We start from the raw sequence: 25,010 nt of genomic DNA, 5'->3' as shown, positions 1-25,010 counted from the left end.
GCCCGCGCCGCATGGGAGGCAGCGCGGGCCGGTGCCCCCGACAGCCGCCGCCGCCCTCCCGCGCCGGGGCTGCCGAGCGAGCGGCGCCGCTGCGGCTTCGCCTTTCCCGGCGGGGAGAGGGGCGGCCACCACCCCGCGGCGCCGGCGGCTCCTCCTCCCTGCCCCGGGCATGGAGGGAAGGGGCGGCCCCGGCCCTGCCTCTCCCGGGGCGGCCCCTCAGCCCTCCCCGCCGGGGCCGCCACCGACCCCCGGCAGTCCCCTCACGCTGGGTTGGGGGGAAATAGCTCCGCCCAGCACGGGGAGCCCGCGTGACAGACCGCCGCTCAGCCAATCGTCTTTCAGCGCTCCCACACAGGGGGCCCAATCGCGGCGGGGAGCGGCAGTTCCGGGAGGGGCTGCTGGGATATGTAGTCCGGCCAAAGGGCGGTCCTGCGGCCCTGGCGCGGGAGGACTACGTGTCCCGGCAGGCAGCGCGGCGCGCGGCCCGGGTCCTGCCGGGGAAGGGGGAGCGCCCGCAGGGATGCGCGCACGGTATTCCCGCACGGTATTCCCGTCAGCCTCTTTGATGGGGGTCTGGGGGGATTTTCCCATCCGTCGCAGCGGGTTATGGAGCGCCCATGGCGGGCGGCACCCGAGAGTGAAGCAGTCCTGGGATGTATCCTAAGTAAGCGCGTCAGCGGGAGCGGAAGATCTGTCGGTGCTAAGGAAACAGTCCCGTCATCACTTGGGATAAAGGAGGGATGGGGGGAGGGCGGGGAAATCCCCAGAATATTCACATTGAGCAACAGTTCCGCGGTGTTTTTATCCAAATTAATCCCCGGGGATTGTTTAAAATCCCAGTTGTGCAGGGGCTGATGAAGCTGGAGAAGAGAAGGCTCGGGGGGAATGTTACCCGCGTGTAAATCCGGACATTTAGATGTGCCCAGAGGGAAGGTGCGCTGAGGATGGAGCCAGGGTGGTCTCGGTGGTGCCCAGTGACGGTATCAGAGGCAAGGGACTCAAACTGAAACACAGGAGCTTCCGTCTGATCATCGGGAAGCGCATTTTTTGCTGTGAGGTTGCCCAGGGAAGTCGTGGGCTTGCTGTCCTTGGGGACATTCCAAAGCTGCCTGGACACGGGGCAGCCCGGGCAGCTGTCTCTAAGTGGCCCTGCTTGAGAGGGGGAGTTGGACCAGATGCTCTCCAGAGGTCCCTGCCAAACTCAGCCGTTCTGTGATTGTCATCTACCACTGAAGAAGCTGGTATTGCTGTTTCCCTTGCTTTTCCTGCAGGGAAAAAAAAAAAAAAAGGGTGCTGTTTATGATAAATTTTAATTTTCAGCCAAGTCAGTTCCTTGATCCAGTTCACCTCTTGGCAGAGAAGAGGAGAAGAAAACAAGGGCAGAATTGTTTGCAGCTGTCACATTGAAGCAATCATGAAACTAAAATTTTGAGTGTACAGAAAGGCAAAAGAATACTTGGGAGTAAATTAGAAACAGGACATTGAGCATACATAGGGTCTTGCATAATTATTTTTTGCTTCTCACATACACATTCCCCACTCTAAAATTCAGATTGTTCTGCATTTACCTTTAGTCAAAACTGAAGGTAAATGCAGAATGAGCTACTCTTATGCCACAAAAAGACAGAGAAACCACTTCTGAGTCCAGGAACAGAGCCTGGGCTGGCTCACCAACACCATCCATCGTCAGCCCTCTTCTCTGTAAAGAATCTGATTTCTTCATCTGCCCTCCCTTTGTTTTCTGGAACAGTTTCTTTAAAACTTGCATTTACCTGTGCCTTTGAGGGAAGGCCAGTCTGTTTTTTCCCATAAAATCCCTTCTGCATGGAGGCTGCATTGCCATTGTTCAGGAGGGTGGACAGGCCTGGGCTGCTTCACGCAGCTGCTTCCTCCAGGCCCTTGGCACCCTGGTGAACAATGTGTCTGCTGAAATCAGCACTACCTGTCATAAATGTGAGTCTTGACTTCTCTGAGCACTCCAGGCCTCCACCCACCATAACTGATGGGTTCAAAGAAAATACTTCTCCCAGTGCCTTTTATGTTGTTGGAGGGCTTTTTTGTTTGTTTCTTCTGTTTTTTACATTAGCTGCCACTTCATCTTCCAATCCCATTCTGTTGTCACTTGTTATGGTGTCCCATTTTCCTGTGAATGGGCATGCCACATCTGTTTGCTTTATTTCTATCTAGATTTTGATCTCCAGAAGTTGGCTAGATCTTATTTTTCCCATCATGGGTTGTTGGGTGTCTCTGACAATGACAATATACATCCAAGATCAGAAGAGTGAACCAGAATCAGAGCTGGAGATTTGGTGTTTTAGACTTTGGTACAGCTATATTCACACACTGAATGCCAAGATTGATTGAAAGTCACAGCACTGCCTTTTATCTTTTAGAAGCTGTTTTTTCCACTGGCTCCAAATGAAATCTGGCTACAGGAAACAGATTGTGAAACTGGCTCCAAGGCCTAAACTTCAGATTTCAGCCCTTTGTTTTATAGATTTTAATGTAGTACTTAGGGAATAGCCATGAGGATGGCTTTATTTTTTTTCCAAACCAAATCTCTGCAGTTTTCTGATACCAGGTCAGGCTTCTTTATGCACTGTAAGACATTGTGGAAATCAAGGTCAAAGGCTACCAGTGGAATTAATGAGAGCCCAAAGTTAGGGGAAAGTGTTTGTTTGATTTGCGTGTTCACGGACTGCAGTTAATATGCTTGTTTTTGATCCCTACAGAATGGATAAGAGAGAGGCAGAATTATGAAGGAAACAATCTGGCAATTCATCCAGAATTACAGCAGTTGAGTTTTCAAAATGATAAGCTGAAGAAAAACAAATTTGTGGCTGTTTTAAACCTCAGTATTTCCTTCCTTCATGATTTATCAACTTCCTTTTTTTTTTTAACTAGATAAGGACTTCTATAGCCATATGCAGATGACATCCAACAGCAAAATTATTTTTGAAAATACAATATCTAGTAATTGTATTCCTGTTCTTTCTAAGATATAAGATCTAAAATATATTATCTTTACTTTTAAAAGTTCATTCCAGTTTCTGTATGTCACAAAAGAACACTTTACTCGAGAATGCATTTAATCAAATACTGGAGAACTAATAATAGCACAGTAGAACTTGTGCAGTCTAGAAGGAACTGCTTTTTAAATTCAATTCCTTCAACTGTTTTCCTTTACACCTGGTTTTCTTAAGTCTTACTTCATTCCAATTGCTAAATACCTAGGATGGGATGACTCTTCAAAAAGTTCACCCTCCCTTTTTAGATCTGTGTTTTGGCATGTTGCCACAATAAATGGCACTCCAGATTAAAATGCATTTTTCTTCACAGCTACCTTCTGAGAAAACAAAGTTCTGTGACTCCTCTTTTGCAAAGAGACACCAAAAAGCCAGAGGCTACTCCTCTACTGCCTTTGAACCCAGGCTCAAATTTGGTGTCAAGTCCAAACCATTCTGTTTGGGAGGAGATGTGACCTTTTTTTGCTTCTGAGCATGTGTTTGTACATCTAATGTGTTCTGCCCTAGTATGTGTTGCAGGCGTACATTTGTACCAAACCCTGCCATCCTGCCTCCTTAGAGGTCACAAATACAGCAGGGATGGGTAAATTAGACACCACCTTCTTCTTAAGAGACCAAATCTTCCATGCAGAAAGTCTGTGGAACAGTTTATGCTGGGGAGTGGGTTGCTTTGAGCAGAGCTGGGCTATGAGCTAGAACTAGGCCAGAACTACTTAAAGTCCTGCTGGACATTGCCAACTCTCTGACTATACTCTACTTAACTGTATAAATGTCACCTGAAACACTGAGGACCAGGAAAACAATATTGGTAAACTAAAAGTGCTGTTCTGAAAAACTCCTCTGAGCAGCCACCTGAACTCTTTGCCCCAAACTGGGCACTTTGAAAGCTGTCTCCTCTTTGTTCCCATTTGTGGTCTGGGAAGTAGGTGGAGCAGCTCTAAGAGGTTCCTGGTGAGTGGAACCTCTCCAAGCCCAACAAGTCAGGGTCTTCTGTAGTAGGCACAGATGGCTTCAGAGCCTGGCAGAATTTGGTAGACTGCTCACCTCCAGTACTGTAATCCAGGGATTGAAGAATTGCCTTTTAGCTCAAAGGCATTTACATCAACACTCCGAACTACCAGGAGAGAGTCCCAGCTACTCAGGAGGATTGCAAAATGGAAGGGAAGCATTCATCACCTCACTTGGTGAATTTGTGCCCTACTGGAAAGGATGGCAAATAAGTGGCACTTGTGTGAAGTAGGAGGAAGGAGACACAGGGATCTGTATGCACTTATTCCTGGTTTCTGATAACTTTTCCCAGGCAAGTGCTGGTTTTTTATCCAGGAACTATTTACTGCAGAAATGCATAAATTAACCCCAGCACCCTGATTTGACGATTGAACTAGATGAGAGAGACACCTCCTGGTTTTACTCTTTGGCCTCAGCTGCCTTGTCCTTGTTCAAGCCTCACATGCTTTTTGGAGCAGGGTCATAACTTCAAACGAAAAGGTGGTGACTCCCTGTTTCCTTCCTGCTCTTCCTCCTCCCAGTCTAGCATGGTGGTCAGGGATGAGGCATGAATGCTCCCCAGGAACTCCCACTTCCTGGCCAATGCTCTCACCACTGGGCAGCAGCACAGAGAAGGTGGACACTGTTTCCTCCAGCTGCACTTGAAAAGAAAAGGAACATTGCTCATTGGGAATTTTATATCTGCTGACAGCCCAAAAGGCCCTTTAAGCACCTTTGGCAGGCTGTTAACACCGACCTTGGTGTTTTCCAGCAGTAACACAAAGAAAAATGCTGTGACCAGCAGCCACATGAACTGAAGTCACAGACCAGAAAAGCTACAGGGACTCTTTATTCATTGTTTTAAAGAACAGGTTTTGGCACTCACTGCCAGAAGAGGACTCCACATTCTGAGTCCAAAGAAGATAAAGGTGCCAAGCACTAGGGTGGGACTTGACCCACGTCTGTGTTCATAGAGTTTCCTCACCCTGAAACAAAGCTCTTGTTAGCTCCTCACTGAGTGTGCTGCTTGTTTTGGATCTATACCTGCATTTCTTTTTCATGCAGGGAGTGTAAGCCTGTCATTACCACACTCAGCCCCGAGGCTGAAAGGCTCATGTATCCTGAAACATCAGTCCCTTATTAGTCCCAACCCTCTGATTTATTAAGGTCACACAGGATGACAAGAATTGAAGTCAAGAACCTAGAGATCCACTAAATTTCCTTGCATTCAGAAACTGCATATAATCAATAGGGAAGAAATGCCTACTAAAAACTTTATAATCAATTAAAGTTAGTTTTCTGCCTGAGACATTGCACAGGATTTGTAACATCTTACTCAGATTTGGTTTATCTGTATCTCCAAAGCCATGCAAGTTTAAATATACAGATTATATGAAACAAGTAATGACTTTGACAGTTTTAAGTTTCCCCAGGCAACACAGGACAGAAATAGTGATAAAACCATTCCTACATTTTTGAATACTCATTATACCATATGATATGCAAACTATTTGGCATTATTACCTAGAATATTGTGCCTGTTCAGGATGTGCAATGTGAATGTTAGAATTGCTATGATTATTCTGGGTCATGTAAACAGGTGATATTTTAAAAAACCATTCTTCAAGAAAATAGGTCTCCAAAATAAGATTGAAGAGTTACTCAAGGAGTTGCTTTCATTTTTTCTGCATATTAAAAGGCAACTATTTCAGACAAAATATGTTTTTGGGAATAATTTCTTGCCTGGAGTGAAACTTATCTTTTCCTTTTCCTTGCTAACTTTTTTTTTCCCTCATTCTGTTTCTTAGGCTGCCTGATGTACAAATACAGAATGGAGTTTTTGTTCCTTGCCAGGTGCCTAGCTATTGGCAGCACAGGAATATATGAAAAAATGTAGGCGGAATAGTTGGTAAAAAGAGACAAATCCTACGAATAATTGCCTTCTTTGTGTTTCTCTGCTCATCCATGTCAAGCTTTTGTGGTTATCTGTCTAAAATCTACCTCCTACTCCATCTTCAGGCTAGGTTAGAGGATGGTGGATGAAGAGGCTGACACTTTCCCTGAGAAAGTATTGGTAAAAACAGAAGTTTACTTTAAAAATAAATTGCAAGGCAGCAGTGGGGAGACAATCTGTGTGTTTCATCTGCCTAGAGGGCAAGTTGCAACGTTCAAAACCATCTTTCAATGGTACCATTAAATATTTGAGACATAAAAAGTGAAAATTATCATGCAGTAAAAGTGTTCTGTGAATGAGTCAACACCTGCAATAATCATCCCCTACCTTCTTACATTTCTTCACCATGATTGTCATTTCAACCCACCCTTATATTTGCCCTGCCCTACCCTAATGTGTCTTTTCCTTTTTGCATTTGCCTTTCTAACATCTAATTATTCTGCCTGTGCACAGATACAGTCTTTTATACTGGAGTCAGTTACCCTTGAAAACCTTCCCTTTACATAGCAGCAAACCTTCCTTTTTTTTCCCCAAGGGTATGTAGCCAAATCCAGTAATTTCTTCCTGCCTTCCAATCTATCAGGACACACCAAACTAAAGAAACTACATATGGAAGACTGTGATGGAATCAGCTGGAAATAACAGAGGACAGAAAAAGTGGCCTTTTGCATTCTTCATGTAGAGTATGAGGAGAACACCTTCAGTTTCCACATCAGTCAGTATACTAAGGGCAAGCAGCATCTCTGAATTTTAAGAATAAAATGAATAAACTTGATTGTTAATCTTGGGGGGGGGATGGGTATTTTTACTTTGAAAAAAATCCTAGCTTTTTGTGCTAGAAGAGGGAGTAAGATAAAAGGAATACCAAATGGAAAAGGGCAAGGAATAAAGCTATAGGATCATGTAAATACAATAAAAAGAGAGGAGATGAGGGACAGACCCCAAATGTAACAGAAGGTAAATGAAAGAAGAGGAACAGAACTGTGGGTGAAGTGAGGAAGTGCATTAGTGATCATTTATGGTATTTGGGTTTTGTTTGATGCTTATTACAAAAAGGTTATGTTTAATTACTTTGGACTGATTAAAGATATATAAATGTAATTATTTTGATAGCACTGTATTACAGGGTAAATATTTTCATGCTAAGATAGCAATTATTTCTAGGTAGGAATTTACAGTCTTGCTCCTCTAAAGTTCAGTTATCATCTGCACATGAAGGTTAAAGCAATTTACACCAACTGGATTTCCCCACCAAGGGTTGATTGTGAGTGTATCATGTGCTTTTGGATGAAGGCCCACTTGGATGTGGAACTTGGTCTGCTGTGCTCATTGAAGAAAACAGCAAAACTCTAATAATATTTTGACCCAAGTCTGCATGCTTGATACACTGCCAGGTTAGAATCTATTCCCCAAAAAATTGTTAAAAAATCACAGTTTTTTTCTCCACTAGGTTGTTTCTTTGCCTTGCTCACAAAGTACTCATGTAACTCATTCCACTTTCTTTCTTCCTCTTCTTTTTTTTTTTTGTTTGTTTTTTTGTTCTCTCTTTTCTCTGTAGCAAACAGGAACTAGAGAAATATCAGTGTGAATGCTTAGAAGTGAAATGCTGACACAGTGAAAAGTCTTAGGAGTTTTGGGCATTTGTTGAGTTGTTTGTGGTTTGGGGTTTTTTTTTTTAATTAAAATACCAGGTTTTATCCTGCTTGACAGTACATATGGTATCATGAGAAAACAGAGAATGCCATTTCTTTTCCTTTTCTTCCAAGAATGAAGAACAATGATTGTATGAAAGTCCTGCAAAACATTTGGTATTCAGGAACGGACGGGCTTTGCTACAGTAATATCAAAGAAGAGACTGGAAATTTAACCTTTTTGTATCCAGTTCTGAGCCTGCCAGTGTGTATCCTGCAGTTTGTACAACAAACTGCCTCCCATGGATTTGGCTGTGTCAGTTTTTCAGAACACTCCCAGGTTCCTTTATTTCTCTAATACATTTTTGCCATTTGCTCTGAACTTACTTAAAGTGGAACTTGACAAAAGTTTAAAAAAATGTTGAAATGCTTTATTGATTCAGTGAGGTTTCACTTCTTATTAATCTTGCAGCTGCCACCATTTTGTGCCTAGCTCACTTATAAGAGGCATGGGAGTATCAGCTGCTTAGATATGTCCTGAGCATTGCCATGTGTTTCAGGCTGATTAAAGTGGTTGTGTCAGGATGCTGGAGACTGGGTGTTCCCAAAACAACAATGCAGTTTGCCCACAACATTATTTATTTCTTTTTTATCCCTCTGTGGAAGGGCTGTTCTTTGTCTGCTGGGAATAAGGCTGAGTGTTGCAGCATAGCTAGTACAGCTGACCAAGCTTTTCTCCCAGTTCTCAAAGGAAAGTGAAAGGGGAAAAAATACACCAGTTTGGATTGTGTCACAAAAATGGCTTCTCACATAATCATTAGCCAGCAAGACTTGGCTCAAGTAGACAAGGCAGCAGCCAGAATTTTGGGAGCTTCTTGGTATTGCCTGTGTTGGGGCAGTTCTTTAGAATTTCTCTTATGTCACATAAACACTGAATCAGTCTTTGGTTCATCTAAGACTTTGTTTTCACTTATCAAAAAAACCACTATAAATTGTGCATGCCTGTTAGGTCAGGGCAGAAGATAGATTTGTATTTCTTTCTGAAAAATGCTTTGATCTGCTTTTTCTTTTTCCTATTTGAGGGTGTTGTGACAGCATTTCTTTCTTTGGTTCTAAAAGGTTGCCCTCACAGCAATTTGAATGAACCAGTGTCCCTGTGAGATGGCAAATATCAGAGAATTTAGTGGAAGTATCCCTTACATTATCACATTCTTCATTTAGTGTGTCTTTTTGGAGACCGTTAAGCCAGCTTTATTCCCTGAGTCTGTTGTTGTTTACATGTGGAAAGGGCTTTTCTATATGCTGCTTTACAACATGAGACATAATTGTATGTGTGGCAAAATGTTTCTGGACTTTTCACTTGAGGAGACATTTTTTTGAAACTTTGTAATGCAGTGTGTTGCATTGGAAAGGAAACAATGCAACACACTGCATTACAAAGTGTAATGAGGAGCAGAGGAGGATGATGATGAAGTCATAAGTGGTCTTTCTGTAACACTTGGGATTTCAGTTGTGTTCAGTAATTCTTCACTGTCAGTATACTTGCTTGGGCCAGACAGCAGTAACTAAAATGTCAATAGATTTTTACAGCAACCCAGTCCAGTACTCTGGCATTTACTGCAGGCCATATTCAGCAAAAGTAAATAGAAATGGTATAAAGGTAAATGGTATTAGTACTTGGATTACTCTGATGAAATGAGAGTTCTCTGTTTGTCTTAAGGTACCAAACTGCAGTTTGCTTGCTCTTTTCTGAGGCATGGATGTCACATGTACAGGGATGGACCTGCTGGTGGGATTGCTCCCCAGCGTACTTTGTACAAGCTCACTCTCACCCTGCATGTGGTGCTGAGCCAAGAGGCAGAAGTGGTCCCACTGGAGGAACCAGCCCTTCTCATGCTCACAACCCCAGGCCTGAGCACTCCAGCTGCAGCAAGGCAAGAGGTGGGCAGAGTATTTGCATTAATGCAGTGCTGTCACAGAGCTAATGTGCTGTGCCTGGCATCATGCACCGTGCACAGGGTTGCAACTGTGTGGCACAGAGCTCCGTGAGCCTCCTAGCTTGGACCTGGAGAAAAATATAGCTGGCTTGCCCAGACTGATAATTAATCACAGAATATTCCAAGTTGGAAGGGACCCATGGTAAACTCATGGGGCAAAACGGTTACCCCATGCTTGATGCAGCCAGTGTTGGAACCAGTTACTTTGTATTTCTGGGTAAAGTAACACCGGGTGTCTGAGCATTCACCAACACAGGCTGTGCCATCTCCCATTAAAAAGCCCAAAGGGCCAGTGCTGACTGCAGATATGACCTGCACAACACAAGTGCTTTGCCCTGCTCACCGCAGCAGTGTAGGCTGCTGGGGTGGGAGTGAGGCATTTCTTCCTTCTTCCCCTCCCTTCTGCATGTAAACTGGGGTATTTTGTCAGCCTCTGTTTAATATGCATACTTCTCTCTTGGCTCTTGCCCAAACTCAAAGGAGTGCACTGCTTTCCTCAACCAAGGGCTTGTCTAAACAACGATATTCTGGCTGCTTTAACGAGTGTTGTTCAAGTGCTAAATCCCCCTAAGCCTTGTGGAGTTGCATTAGTACAAACATTGCTGTTTGGGAAGCAATATCTGCTTTAAAGCACCTCTCTAGGGCTGTGTACCAGGTGTCCATGGCAGCAGCACCATGGTTTAAGCTTGCTGCATAAGACTTTTTAAAAAGCAAACCTGGTTGTGATGGTTTTATAGAAGCTTAAATACTTGGGGGGAAAAAGTTGTGGTAGGACAGTTGACGTTCAAGCATACGTCAAACTACTTTATTATTTCCTGATATGTTTCTTGTTGCAGTGGGCTGGAAGTGGCTGGAAGGATGTTTAGTGATGCCTTGCTGGTGTAGAGTGACCTGGTCCTTTTCCTGGCCTGCATCTCCTTGCCTGAGGTCCGCAGTGTTGTAGACGTTCCTCCTGTGCAGTTTGGTTGCTATAAACTCTATTTACCTGCTGAGATATTAGCACTTGCCCACACCAGAGCACCTCTACCACAGTAATTATGCTGACACAGCCTCAGAGCACTATAGCAACCATGCCCTCAGCTGCTGCACACAGCCTCAGTGTCTGAGGAAGCTGTGGTAAAGCAAGGCGTCCCTAACTGTGTCTGCAGCAGAGTTTCTGCAAACACAGGTGTCTCAGTCCTGTGGTGTTTTCTTTCACACCTTTTGCTGAGCCTGTGCTCTTAGGAGCAGCCTGGGGAGCCCCCCCCTCCAGCTGGAGCGTGTTTATTTTCACATTAAACTTGTGGGGTTTTTGGTCTGAAGCCCACACCGGATTAGCTGAATCACCACCACCAGGCAGGTGAGCTGGCCTCTTCTCTTTCACTTCCCTTTGGTTTCACTTGCAGAACTAAAGGGATTTTATTTCCCTTTCTGCTAAAAAGGTTTCCCCCATGCCCCCCCCCACCTTTGTATTACTGAGCTTGTCCACAAACTCTCAAATATTCTGCTTCTTTATTCCCTCCTTTTTTCATTATTTGCTTCAGATCACTGCCCTCCTTACAAGTGTCCACAGACCCATCTCCTTGGAAACAGCAGAACTTGTTTATGAGAAAGTATTAAGGAAAGTCATTGATGTGTAGCTGTGTAGGCATGCAGGGGAGCCATGTTCCACTGGAGGATGTTGGAAAAGCGAGTCTCCACTTATGCTGACTGCCACAAGGTTGGATGGTGGAAGCAAAAACCACCTTCTTCCTCTGCTGTTTCCAATGTTGCCTTTTATTCACAGCGGCGGTAGGAAACTCCTTGCCTGTCCATATGCTTATTCTTCTGGACTTTTTTTTTATTTTGCTGGTCTTTTTCATCACCAGTGTGAAGGGGTTGAATAGCAGCAGGAAAATTTTTAAGTCTTGCTGATCTCTTATTTTCTGAAACTCCATGCTGATGCACTGTGCCATGCCAGAGCCATCTCCTCTCTTGTCCTGGCCCTGACCACCTCTGTGGCCACAGGACTTTCTCATCCACGTTTTGAGGTTTCTGCTGCTCCCTGCTTTATGCCTTTTACTGCCATTGCCCCTTGTACTGTTGGACATGGTTGATAGAGCTGGCCAGATATCTCAGGATGGTCTTTCCCAGTCTTTCAGGACAGAGGTAGGGAGGCCTGTAAACAGCTTTTGTGGCCATAAATGTGGTGGGGTCACCAGATGGGGCCTCTTTCAAGTGATGGTAGGATACCTGGCTGGCTGCTGCTGCCTACCCAGTGCCAAGAGCTTGTGGCCTGGCCTTGAGTAGGATGGCAGCAGGGCCCCATGGAGAAGTCTTTGGAAAAGACCTGTGGCACGAGGTAGCCTAGAGAGACTCCCTGTTTGGGATCAGGGGAGCTGCTCTGAATGGTGTGACCTCAGGGGTGTTAGCACACGAAAGTGGTGATGGTCAGGTCAAGCAAGCCCTGGTGAAGAGGTGCTCATGTGGACATCTCTGTAATGACAGTTTGGAGGAAGAAAGAAGGATTTCTGCTTGCCTTCAGTTTAGTGCATACCTTGAAGAGGCAGTGTGGCTGGAAGATTATTTTTAATCTCAGCTGTAAGAGCTGTAAATGCTCCTAGAAACTTTTTTTGTAATTGAAAAATTTTCCCTTGTTTGCCACCCAGTATGAATGGCTTCTGGGGTGTGCTTCATCAGCAGGCCTTAGTCTTGGTCTCTTTTTTCCTCTTTCTGCCTCCTTTGGGTGATTTTCTTGGGACTAACATCTGTAAATAGCCTTACCCGAGCAGGAAGACTGTTCCAGTTGCATGCCTTGTATTTTATACAGAAGTGATCCAACAATCATAATTGTTATCTCACTGAACCTTGAAATAAGCTGTTTTTCTATTAGCTGAAGCTGTATAGACTCTTTGCTTCTTACACTGTGTCAAGTGAAATGCTTGGTACTACTTTGATAGGTCACTGTAGGATGGTTTCAAACTTGCTTTAACTTCCTAGAGGTTGTATTAGCCTAAGGCATTTTCTGCACATTTCACTGTCCCACATCTTGAGTATCAAGAAAAATTTCTGTTTGACAGGGTGTGAACTGTCTCCAAATGTGCTTCTCATAAAACTAAGAATGTGAAAGGGTGTAACAGAAAGGGAGTGAAGAAACAGGACTTAATACATGCGCCTGATAATGGAGATAATACTGGGGATATTGCATATTAAATATCCTCCTGTTATCTCAACACTAAATGTGGAGAACTGTGTCTTTATTATGGAATAATGTATTGACCATATGTAATTTGGTTTTACATCCAAAAAGATGGGAAGAGGAGCACGAAGGAGGCTGCAAATGGAAATAGGCTGTAATACCAGAATGTTTGCTCTGCAGGGAGCACTTAGAGTCTAAACACTGAAGTCTGTAAAACAGTTAGTAGAAAATGCTCTTGATACTTGGGTTTTTAAAGGAAAAAAAATGAGCATAAGTTATTAGAAAGCACCTAGAAAAATCTTGGAAAATTTTGGTCCGTCAAAGGAAGCTGTTTTTTAGTGTTATGAAAGATATTGTTTTGGAATTGCATTAAAAGACAGGATTCTTCTGGTGGGGTGTGGGTATAATTATTGTTGATTTTGTTGATGTTGTTGTTGTTATTACTACTATTATTATTATTTTGGTGTACATGATCTGGTTTGATATAAACAGAGGCAGGAACAGCCCAGTGACATACTTCTGAAAAAGAGCCTTTTAAAGAAATAATGTCATTAAATGTCTCTCTTTCTACAGGCTATGGATTCTGAATCAAAGAACAGTTTCATAGGAAGCTTTCTTCAGCCACCAGATTGGAGGCTTCCTGCAGCCTTTGTTTATATGGAATCAAAGAAGTTGGCAGCTGCTGCTGCTGACAGGCCTTCTCTCCCAAATAACCAAGGTATAGCCAAAATATGTCCTTAAAACAGTCTTTTTAATTGTTCCATGTGAAATCTCTTGAGCAAACTCCCCATCCTATTTGACTGAGTTCAATGACTTGCTGCAGTTATCAGTCTGACATTAAGACAGGATGTATATGTGTCCTGAGGGAGTAGTCTCCCTGAAGTCATATGTCTAGAATGGAAACCTCTGCAAATCTTCTAACATCCTTGTAAACTTTGGCTTTGAAATTTGTTTAACTTAAAATTGTCAGACTTCCTCTGAAAGCAAAGGAGAATGCTTCAAACTCAGTAGATGTAGTTCATGACTTCAAATACAGTAAAAAAAAAGATCATTAGTATGGTACAGTGACCTGAAACTGGCTTTGTGTGGTGCTATTTGACTCCTTACAGCTTAAAATCACTTCTAAGGGGGCTTTTTTGGTTGGTTTTTTTATTGTTTTGGTTTGGGGTTTTTTGGGTTTTGGGTTTTTTTTTTTTTTTTTGCATGGTATATTTCCTTGGGAGAACTTTTGAACAATTCAGACTCTCAGAAAAACTAGCAGCATGAAAGTTAGTCCCTATGAAATATGGTTGTCATGTGCCTTAATGGGTGACTGCTCTCTGGAGCTCACAAGGGAAATGCTCAGTGGCTTAACATATCTGGAGAGCCTGGGGAATATTAAGGATACCCACACTTGGACTTACTGTCATGGACAACTTTGCTACCTTGCAGAGACATAACCCATGACTGTGCATGTGATCATTGTTCTTCACCTGAAAAATCTGATATTCCTGTAGTAATCTTATTTCATACAGAGTTTGGGCCTTTTTGGATTACAGTGATCAGTTTAGTGCTGTGTAGCTAAGTGGTTAAGGAAATGTTTGGCATGACAATAGAAAGATGGAAAGGGTGGTCCCACTTCATCCTTCTGTTTTCTGTTTTTTCTTTTTGGTTTGAGTTTTTGTTTGATGTTTGCTTGGTTTTTGCTGTTTTGTGGTTTGGTTTGGTGTTTGTTTGTTTGTTTTTAATAAATCAGTGATAATATGGTGAAGGTTGTTACGGAGGTAGCAATGTTTGAGGGTATTCTTTTGATGAGAGAGTTTGGAATAGAGAAACTGTCAATTATAAAATGTCAGAAAATCAGCTTGATTTGTTGCAGGACATGTCTTAAACTTCTATAGGTGTGTTTGCTTTATGGAGAGCTAGCAGACTTTTTCTTGTAGCTGAAATTGCAGCTTTTATTTTTGGTATAATTTGACACATACTGATTTGAGGCTGAAAGCAAAAGCTTCCAGACTTATTTCCATGGTTTGAAGAATCGTCAAATACAAGATACTAGATGTTGAAACATTACCTTTTGAAACAATAAAGTATTTAACAATATATCCTTTGCTAAATTGTCCTTTGTATCTAATTTCTCCCCCTGTTCTGAGCATGTTTTCTCTTTTTAATCTGTCCAGACCAGTTGCCTTACACCAAAACTTATGACCTCACTTGGATACCTGTGTTCTCTGCTTCTATTTAAAAAGAAGGCCCAGGGTTTATTATATTCTATTTGCCATTATTTCTTTGTGCTTGCTGCCATTTGGAGTGAAAATAGTTTTGCTTATAGGGCCAGAGCTTCATACCTCAGTTATGCAAGAAACACATCCATTTTCTCCCATATGTGTTCTGCATATGTTAGTGTACAGCAGGGGAATATCATTAATTTTGGGAGTGATGCTAATAAGAAAATTTAGGTAGTATATTGTAAGGTGAAGTGTTTTCTAATAATGATAATCTTCATCAAAATAGGAACTGTTACTTAGGGTGTAGCTGTTGTGTTGTTTACTAGCTGTAGTGGCAGCCCTGAGAGCTCTGCAAGAAAAGATCCACCGCCTAGAGCTGGAGAAGTCACAGGCTGAAGATAAACTGTGCAGCCTCTCCAGAGCAGCTGCTCAGTACAAGAAGGTCTTAGAGCACAAATCCTACCAGAAGGATGAAGCATATCAAGAGCTGATGCAACAGAGGAAAGGTATTTCTTTGGAGTGATAAGGTGTAGCCACAGCAACCCTAAAACTGTATAATCCAGGGAATGTTTTGTTTTGAAAAACTGCTTATTAGTGCAGCCCTCTTTCGTTTTTTGCTTCAGAACTGAGGAGGGACAGGAGCTTGATAATTGTGGATAAAGTTGAGATATTTTTGACATATATCAACCAAGTATTGCATAAGCCATGAAGCAATTTTAAATACTTAGCATGTTTCAGGTGGTATGTTTAACTCCTACAATAAGCAAGCAGCTGCTTACATAACACTGCTAACTTGAGAAAAGATAGGAGAAGATTCTCCTCTCTCAGATTCTGCTTAGGTATCTGCTGATACAAATCAAAGTAACTGCAGTGCTCATGCCTTTGGAATTCAAATTAGAGACTAGCTTTGAAAAAACATTTTGATTCTCATGTCTTATATATATATAAAATACATTTTAACCTCACTAACAAAACTGTTCTTGCCTGATTTGAAGACAGAGAATTCCTCAATGATATGGCAGTCTGGCTAAATGTGTAGCTCCCTTTGCTCTACTGAATGTCTTGTTTCTCTCTGTAGATTCAAATGCAGTACAATCCCGCTGCTCCCTGCTGGAGAAACAGCTGGATTACATGAGAAAGATGGTTTCCAGTGCAGAACTGGAAAAGAAGATGATTTTAGAACAACAGGTGAAGCCCTTTAGCATAGTAACAAAGTAGTGACATAGTTCAAAAGTATAGAAATGTGTAAGACATGAAGTTTTTTGTGGTCATTGTTTTTCCTTAGCTCTGCTCAGGCTGCTAGCAAACAGAAGCAATTTAGTGTATGGTTGATGACAACCATTCAATGGAGTGTATGAAAAGCTCCCTGGGTGGAACTCCTAATGAGCAAAGCCATGCTAATACTTGCACACTTGGTAGACAAAAAAACTGCTGGAAGCTTAAGTCGTCTTTGTCTGCCTGGTATTTTTCATCACTTTGCAATTTAAAAAATATGGAATTTAAAGTAATTAAACACCTTTATTCTAGTGTGGGGGGGTTTGGTGGTTTTTTTTTGCTGTCTGAAACAATTTCAATCAGTTGCCAGCTCCATTCTTGCTTATTTTTTCCAGGCTCAGCTTCAGAAAGAGGAAGATCAGAACCGGTTGAAACTGCATGCAAAACTTGAAAAGCTTGAAATGCTAGAAAAAGAGTATCTTAAAATTACTGCTACTCAGAGAATTACTGAAGTAAGCATGCATGGAATGACAGTCTGAAAGTCATTTGGTATCATTTTATGGCATACTATTAACAGTACTAAGTTTTGCAAAAGTTGTCTCTGTTAAAGTATACCTGACTGGATGCCACCTCGGTTTCGTGTGCATGAGTCTTTTTTCAGTCTGGGCTTTAAAAATTCCTGAAGTCCAGTTTTATCCCCACATTTCAGTTGTGAGCTCCTCCAGACTTCTGATATAACATTCAAATTGAAGTGGGACTAATCATTCTTGCCTTCAAATTCAGGACAAGATCAAACACTTAGAAGAAAAGCTGTGTAAAGAAGAGCATCAGCATAAGCTAATACAAGATAAAACTGCTCAGGTAGACTGAAAAGATTTTATTTTATCTTCTTTTTTAGTACTGAAGAAAGCTATTCCCTCTGGTCAAAATGCCCTTCTCATTATATTACATTTTAACTCCTTGTGTTTAGTACCCAGACAGAACTCCTGAAATACTACCTAGATCAGTTATAAGCTGTATATTAGAAAGTTTGCCAGATGTGTGGTATATCTCAATGAAGAAAGATTCTACTTGGCTTTGTATTAGTGATACAGTTCATCAGCCTCAACACTGCTCTAAGTAATCCAGGTAGAAAATTAATTTCTAGAAAATCTGTAACTGATTCAGGTTAACTTAATTTTCAGTAACTTGAAAGTGATCATATATGAAACCATATATACCAAGTGAGGCTGGTTATTATGTTTGTTTTCCTCCCTTTCTTAAGATCTGTAGAAATCTAATACATAGAGCTGTACTTGGAAAAACCTTAATCAGTGATATGTTGTTCATCAAATGAGATCTTTTGTAATTCATTATTCTTTGAAGCCATAATCAGTTTGTTGGGCCAGCATCCATCTGAGAGAGGAGTATTTGCCAAAGAGAGCAAAATGATGAAACCTTTTGTTAAAGGGGCAAGGTGGTCATTTTCCAAACCTCACTTTGTGCATTAGTACCAGCCAGCTTGAAAAAGAGACCAGTTGTGGGGGAATTCCCTTAGGGTGAGGTGGGGACTGCAGTGCTGAAGAGTAATATTGGAATAATGTAAGCAAAGCGGATGCCTTAATTTAATTCATCACTGCTGTCAGCTCTTATACCTCATCCAAGGATGATGGGTTTTCATCAACACAGGAAGCTTTAAATAACATGCAAATTTGTAGCCCAGATGTCTGACCACCTCCAGAATCCAACAGAATGACACAGTTGAAAACTTGTAGGTTTTTTGGTTTCTTGCTTAGACTGCATGCAGAGATTTTATTTTCTGAGAAACATGGTAAGAATGACTCTCCCAGAGCAGATAGTCTAAACATTTGGTCAAGAAGCTACTTAAATGCCATAAACTGAGTCCTAAAGTCGTGTTAGTACCATCTTAATACACTGTAGGATGGGTTTAGGTCTGTTGGATCTGGGCTGGGAAGCACAGGGTTCACTTCCTCACTTCCTCTTGATGACAGAAAAGCTAGAATATTCTCACTTTGGTGGTGGACCTCCAGCATTGTTTAGCTGCAGCTGTAACACATGCCAAAACAAAGTCCTTGTCCTGTGTTTAATTGGGGATGATTATCATCCTGTTTATCATGGGCCTTGATAGCAACTTTGAACCACCAAGCAGTATGAGGATTGTCCAGCAGGTTTGACCTCAATGTAACACAGACAGGCTTAGTTCTCTCTGTCCCCAGATTGTAGGAGCCAAATGTTCATATAATTTGGATTTTATGATCACATCCTCAGCATGTGGCAGGATTGGCTTATCTCAGTTGCTGGTTGTCACAGTGGAAAAATACAGCTGCTGCTGCAGCTGAATATGAAAATGAGGAATACTAAGATAGAGCTGCAAGATCTGCCTGATACCCTGCCTTCCTTGTAATCTGTTCAGCTTTAAGTGTAGCTTATGCCTTCCAAGCAGGACAGTTAATAGTGCCCTTAATTGGTTCTTATCCATGCATGAACGAGAGAATTAATTAAACCTTGCTATTTCATACTTCTAGTATTACATTAAATGGCTGCTTTTTTTTTTTTTTTTTTGCTTATTGCCACAGCTTCAAACAGGATTTGATATAAACAGAATTTTGATGTCTTCAGTAACATCTCAACATGAACCTGAAAAGGAAAATGGGAAGAACAAAAAACCTAGGAAGGTAACGTGGAAAATTTTATTAACATACTGTTGCTGATAGCATCTGACTTGCACAGAGACTGGAATTTGTGAAAAATGGTGATGTAAGAGGCACTTGATTCATCTGCTGCACTTTACTCCACTTCCAAAGTGACAAACAGTGCTAAATAACTCTTTTTTCCCTCCTTTTTTTCTTTCTTTCATTAATTAAAATGGTACTGGGGTGATATGACATCACTTGAAAATCTTCCCTTATCAGCTTGACAATTACCTCTGTTAAAGTCTTGCTGCCATCCCCCATGTCCTGTCTTAGCTTCCTTTCAGCTTATCTGGCAAAATTACTTTCCAAAGGAGTTTTAGCTCAGCATCATAAAGTGGTGTGTTGTGGGGAGATTACTGAAATCAAGAGAATTTATTTTGCAACACGTTACAGATCAGTGAAAATTTTGCAACTGTGGTTTTGAAAACATAAGTCAACAAGGTTCAGATACTTTCATGTTAGCCTAATTGTTAAACAATCTCCTACATGCATATGGCATAAAATTTATTTGTGTCAGCTATTGGAAAGTCTTATTTGTTACACATACAGGAGGAAATTTTTTTTTAAACCAGAAGAAAACTGAGGTGATGCATTTCACTGTGTATTTACTTGAATTTTACTTCCTAAAAAAAAAGTTTAAGATTGTACTCTTGAGACAGCAGATTGGAATTTTTTGGCTTATATTTTCTTATGGCAGAGAAATCCTACAATGAAGAAAATGCAGCTTTCACCATTACACGTAAAGGCTGGCGAACTACCTTTTGTGGCTGGGAAGGTAGGTGAAAACCACTGCTGTCACTGAAGTGACATCTTTGGTTTTTTTTTTTGGGTTTGAATAAGGCTGTGTGGTTGTTGATTACTTCTGTAAACCACTGATCATTCTTCTTTAAGTCTGCCAGCTCCAGCCATTCTGTCAGCGCAAACGTACAAAGCGTGCTGCACATTATGAAGCATCGCAATCCGTGTATCTCATCACGAGGACAAGGAGGAGCCACAGCTGGGATTTCAGGGCACAGCGCACTTTCAAAATCTGTATCCTCTTGTTCCATATCACCCACTGCCACCAGGAGCTTTTCAGACCTTCTGTTGGCCTTTCAAGATGAGCTGGGACAAATGAGCTCGTGAGTACCCATGGCTGGTGTTGTGAGTAAACGTGACTTCAGCAGCAGCCCTGAGAAGCGACAGGGTGCTGTAATTGAGCCTAGCCTGTTTTAGCTATAGGACTGCTTGTTGACAGAATGACCTGAGCAGGCTTGACTAGTAGGATTTTTCTCATTCAAAAAATTCTTTCTGTCCTGGTGTTTCACTGGTCTTGTTTTTCTGCTTTCACATGCTGTATTTTAAAAAGCAGCAAATGAAAAGCCTTCCAGACCTGTGCTTCTTAGACATTTTAAACATATTCTGAGATATACAGAGTAAACAAAAACTTTCCTCCTGGAGAAGGCTGAAAAGGTGCTGATAGTAGGCCTGCAGGATGCAGTCAGTCTGGGTGATGCAATGGGTTAGTAGAGCTCTGGCATGAACAGTCCTGTCACAACATCTCTCCTGTTCCTTTGTACTCACTGCGTGTTCTTTCCTTCCCCATGTACCTGCTGGGTCCTTGTGCTGAGTCAGTCTGGTGCTTGTACCCTTTGCTTGTTGATAGCAGGAGAACTTGCTGGTCCTGTAAGGGGGTTGTGAAAGAGGAATGGTCTCCTGCCAGAAAATGGGGAGGGTGTGGAAGAAGCTAACACTTCAGATGGGAGTGTATGTATCTTTCTAGCCATGCAAGTAAATGTGGATTACAGCCTGTTATGTTCTTAGGCATCTTCCCATTAATGCAGGCTTGTGGGACTGTGGGCCAAAGTTCTAGCTGGTCATAGCAGACATGTCAACATGATGAGCTGTGGTTTGAACAGGGGAGGAGGATGTGCTGATTAAACCAGTTAGGATGTTGACGCTGATTTGAAATCCTTGATGTGGTAAAATTTAAACTGGCAAGCAATCTAATGTTCAAAAAGCAATGTCTAGCTTACTCATGGCAGTTAAGGACGGGCTTTTTTTTTAATAGCAACAACCAGTTGTTTCAATTAAACTGTCAAGGAGAAGCAGTTACTCAGAAGTCAGAATAGAAGCTCTGACCTTTGTAAAGGGATTATTTATCTAAGAGGAGTGTCTCTAGCTTCAACCTGTTTAGGTATCTGGATATTGAGATCTATACAATTTCTTTCACTTAATCTGGTTATTTTAATTAAGCAGCCTACTTTGCTGTAAATCTTTCTGAGTATAATATTTTAATTTGAATAATTTGTCAGGAAAATTGTAACTTGAGTGTACTAGTTTAAAAAATACTTTCATGTATTACACTAAGCCTTCAAAGTCTGCACTAAATTGGCAGGAAGTGAAAATGTTGTACTGCATAGCTGCTGTTCATTTTCAAAAATCTCATTTTGCACACTATTACATATGTAGTTGCTATGCCTGTGGGAAGAAGGAGAAGTAAGATGGACATAGCTGAAAATTTGGAATGAGAAAATCAGACTCACAGGAAACCTTTTCCCTTTCTCATGTTAATATATTCCAGATTAATGTGTATTGTGTGAGAGTGGATATAATGCTAAATTTCTGTACTCTGCACAAAATGGCTAGGAACTCCTGCAGGAAGAAATCCTAGAGACTGTATCATTAGATTGCCATTCTTGTCTTTAATAGTGAGCATCAGGAACTTCTGAAGCAGATACAGGAGACTCAAGACTCCCAAGCTCGTGAAGACCTGGAACAGGAACTGGATTGCCTCGTAAAACAAATGGACATGAAAGGAAAACAAATATCCAAGCTGAAAAAGCATCAGGCTACTGTAAGAATGAAATGTAAACTCTCTAGCTACTAACATTTTTGTTGAAAGGCTGCCACAACTCTGCCTCCTGTTGTCATCAGCTAGAATGTCACTGGAATGTTTCAAGCCAAGATGTTCCAGTATGGGTGATTATAATTAGACTGCTGGCTCATATTTTTGAACCTCCAATTTCTTCATTGGATCAAGAAAAAGTGCTTAGAACTGGCAGTTAGGAATGTATGCTGGTGGGAAAGCTTCCTGCCCTGTGGCAGTTCTGCAGTACAGAGCTGGGTTGCACTGTCTGTCACTTCTGCTCACTGTGTTAAGACAAACTGTTGAAATTTCATTTCTTTATATCCTGTCCCTCAGGGGAATGAGAAAATAGAAGCTGTAATTCCTGTACAGACTGGATTAAATGTCTTTTATATTACTGGATCATTGAAGCTTTTTTGTTAACTAGTCTGTTGACCAGAGGTTCTCTAAAATCATAGCTGGGCAAGTCTTTCAGTTTTGTTTAACCTTTAAACTGCCCTCATTCTGTTAGTTTTTAGTTTAGAGCCATAGATAGCAACTTTTGATACATGCCCATATAAAATCCCTCTTCTGTAGTTGAACAGCCTCTTTTGTAGCAATTTGGTTTGGGCATATGATTAAACATTCAATCCATAGTTCTGTCTGATTGTTTGTGTTTTTTTCATATTATGTTTCAAGATAAATACTCGCCTGAGAACATTGCTTTTACAGGAAATAAAACTCAGCATGAGCCCTTATGAAAAGAGGAGAATATAGCTGATTTAAATCTGACCAGTTTTATTTATATTCATTTTTGATGGATTTTACTCACTTAAACTTTTTATTGTCCATGTAATTGCAAGCATAGAGGTGCTTTATGTCATAGCAGATGTGTCACACTTGTATGTTAGCAGTATGGACAATGGGCATTGACTGCTGAGTCCTCACTGCCTCTCTTGGCAATGTCAGCTGGTTTTTTTGACAAAACTCTTATATTCTTGAAGACCCAACAATTATGGTGTTACTCCTTGCCTCAAAATCTTGCTGTCTTCATCCTCAGGAACCTAAGACACTGGGTAACAACTGCACCTTAGTTTCTTTCTTTTGCATACCCTTATGGCCACAGTTTGCCTTTGTTTTGGGATGATGAAGAGTAGCACATACAATGTGGTGCAACCTTGTTGTCATCTTTGCCTCTTACCAGTGTGCAGATCTTCTGGCAAGTCCTCTCTGCTCTGGTACAGCATGGTCAGAGCACATTCCTTAGGGTCCTGCTGTAAATAGTAGTGTCTGTATGATTACTGTCCTGGTTATCAATACAGGCCATTCCTCTAATTCCTTGGCCCTATTTTTTTTTCCTAGTGCTTTTGAATACAGACATTTCCATTTGTATTTTGTACAGATCAATCTTAATATTTCTAATGCATATTTCTTTTTCTAGAACCTGACATACTAAAAGTGTCATGCTAACCTCTGTGTTTCACAGTTAATAATATGTTCTAGAATGAAATTAAAGTTAATTATTTTTGGAAATGGACTTAAAGCCTAAATTGGCATTTGGAATGCTTCCAGCCTAATTTTATCTTTGGGAAGTGACCTTTTCATGCCAAGTGCAAGTCAAGACTCATTATTTGACATTTTAAAAAACATTCTTTAGCAATTAACCCTATTTATTCTGTTTTCCACTTTTGTTGAGGAGGCTTCAAAATAAGCTGCTTAGATCCAGTAACTGATAATTAACAGTATACATTTTAGAGGTTTATTGGTTGTTTGGTTTTTTTATTAGGGCAGTACCATCTGAAATAAAAAGAAACTGTTGTAAATATAGATTATTAAGAGAAGATATTCCAGCTGTCTCAAGCAAGCATTTTTATGTTAGGGAGTGATGGGATTCAACAACCAATTGGGCGTGGATGAGGTCAGTTTTCTCTGGTGGCTTCTTTATGGGCAAGGTCAGCTTTCTGTTACAGTGAGACAACTGTGCAGGGTTACTAAGTTTAAACTTTTCTCCTTTTTTTCTAATGTGTCTTAGTCATCTGTAGTTTGGAGATCAGTAGAAGTCCAGTCACCTTTACAGCTGCGGGTCTTTGGAGTATCCAACATGCTAATTAGTATTTTTTTTCCCTAGGTGCAGAAATTAAAGAGAAAAACTCAGAACTTGAAGCAAGGGGCAACTCATGTCAAACTAAAGTGTGGTGAACAAAAGGAAGCAAAGGAGATTGCAGTCACTGTGAAGGAAAGGATGTCTAAACCTTGTCCTGGGCAGAAGAGCAGAAGTTCTCTTCAGCTGCTAAAAGCTGTGAGGAAACTTCAGCTGTCTCTGAAAAAAGATGATGTCATCTGACAAGAATAGTTCTGAAATTTGTTGTATTAGAAGTTTTTGAAGTTGTCTGACATCCAGTAAATTTTTAGTTGTACAAAATACCTCTTAAAAATAAACTGGATACAGTAGACTTGTACATGCTAAACTGCCTGCTCTCTAGTAGGTCAGTTTGTTCACCTTAGCATTAACTTTCATGTAGTGTAGCTGTAACTCAACTACACTTCTTTGTGATAAAGTGTTTTAATGGGCTAATGAAATGTTATTGTTTGTTAATTTGTCAAATAAACTTTTATACTTTTTTTACATTTAAAATAGTATGTGATCTTTGGTGTCCTATTTCCTCTGCCAAGGGGATATTTAGAGCTTGCTTTTCCAGAATGACTTGTGCTAGTGCTTCTGCATGCTTAAAGCTGCTTAGACAAAATTCAAAGCATGGTATTTTTTCATGGTGCAGATCGATTTTCTGAGATAGTTTTATGCATTTCTGGATACTGGAATTACTGATACTGGTAGGGATAGGGTACATAAATCTCTCTGTACCTTGACCTGGTATTTTTGTTGACTACAGAATCCTGGGGAGGGGGTATTATTTTGCAGCTGGAGAAGCAGGGCTCTAGTTCCCCTCTTGGGCAGAAGCTGTGGTGGAGGGCTGCAACTTTGGGTCTGTCAACCAAGTACTGAATGGGGCAGTCTTTAAACGATGGCAGCATTGAATAGTCAGTCTTCAAAATGTGTGTGCTGGCAGGGGCTGTCCAGTCCCAGAAAAAAATTTGTGTTTGCCCTTCTGTGAGGTGAGTGGCTGGAGGGAAAGGGAAACAGTTGGACCTGGTCCTGCTGCTGACTGGGCATTTTTCATCTCTGCCTGCTTCAGAGAGGGACCAGGAGCTGAAAAAGCTGTCTTGCTCAGACCCAGGAGCTGGGATTTGAGAGGGGAGGGATTTGTAGATAATACATAAGCTTACGTTGGCTGACTGGTTACATCACTTGTATCTC

At 41.4% G+C, this 25,010-nt stretch overlaps 1 protein-coding gene across 1 annotated transcript; it reads left to right on the top strand.

Moving 5' to 3' along the window:
* Nucleotides 1-564: 564 nt before the first annotated feature.
* CEP57L1 (centrosomal protein 57 like 1) lies at nucleotides 565-24,305 on the top strand. Its single transcript, XM_054279645.1, has 12 exons — nucleotides 565-664; nucleotides 9,374-9,539; nucleotides 13,326-13,470; nucleotides 15,286-15,465; nucleotides 16,038-16,147; nucleotides 16,570-16,686; nucleotides 16,958-17,035; nucleotides 18,751-18,849; nucleotides 19,565-19,642; nucleotides 19,759-19,988; nucleotides 21,559-21,703; nucleotides 23,823-24,305. Exons 1-12 carry the CDS (start codon nucleotides 654-656, stop codon nucleotides 24,036-24,038), a joined length of 1,575 nt encoding a protein of 524 aa, XP_054135620.1. The 5' UTR covers nucleotides 565-653; the 3' UTR covers nucleotides 24,039-24,305.
* The last annotated feature ends 705 nt before the right edge of the window (nucleotides 24,306-25,010 follow it).

The sequence above is a fragment of the Melozone crissalis genome, unplaced genomic scaffold (genome assembly GCF_028551555.1).
Source record: "Melozone crissalis strain CALT ecotype California unplaced genomic scaffold, PUWL_Pcris_2 ptg000027l_1, whole genome shotgun sequence".
Classification (NCBI taxonomy): domain Eukaryota; kingdom Metazoa; phylum Chordata; class Aves; order Passeriformes; family Passerellidae; genus Melozone; species Melozone crissalis.
Note: the sequence above shows the minus strand (reverse complement) of the source record. Positions and strands in the feature narration are given on the sequence as shown.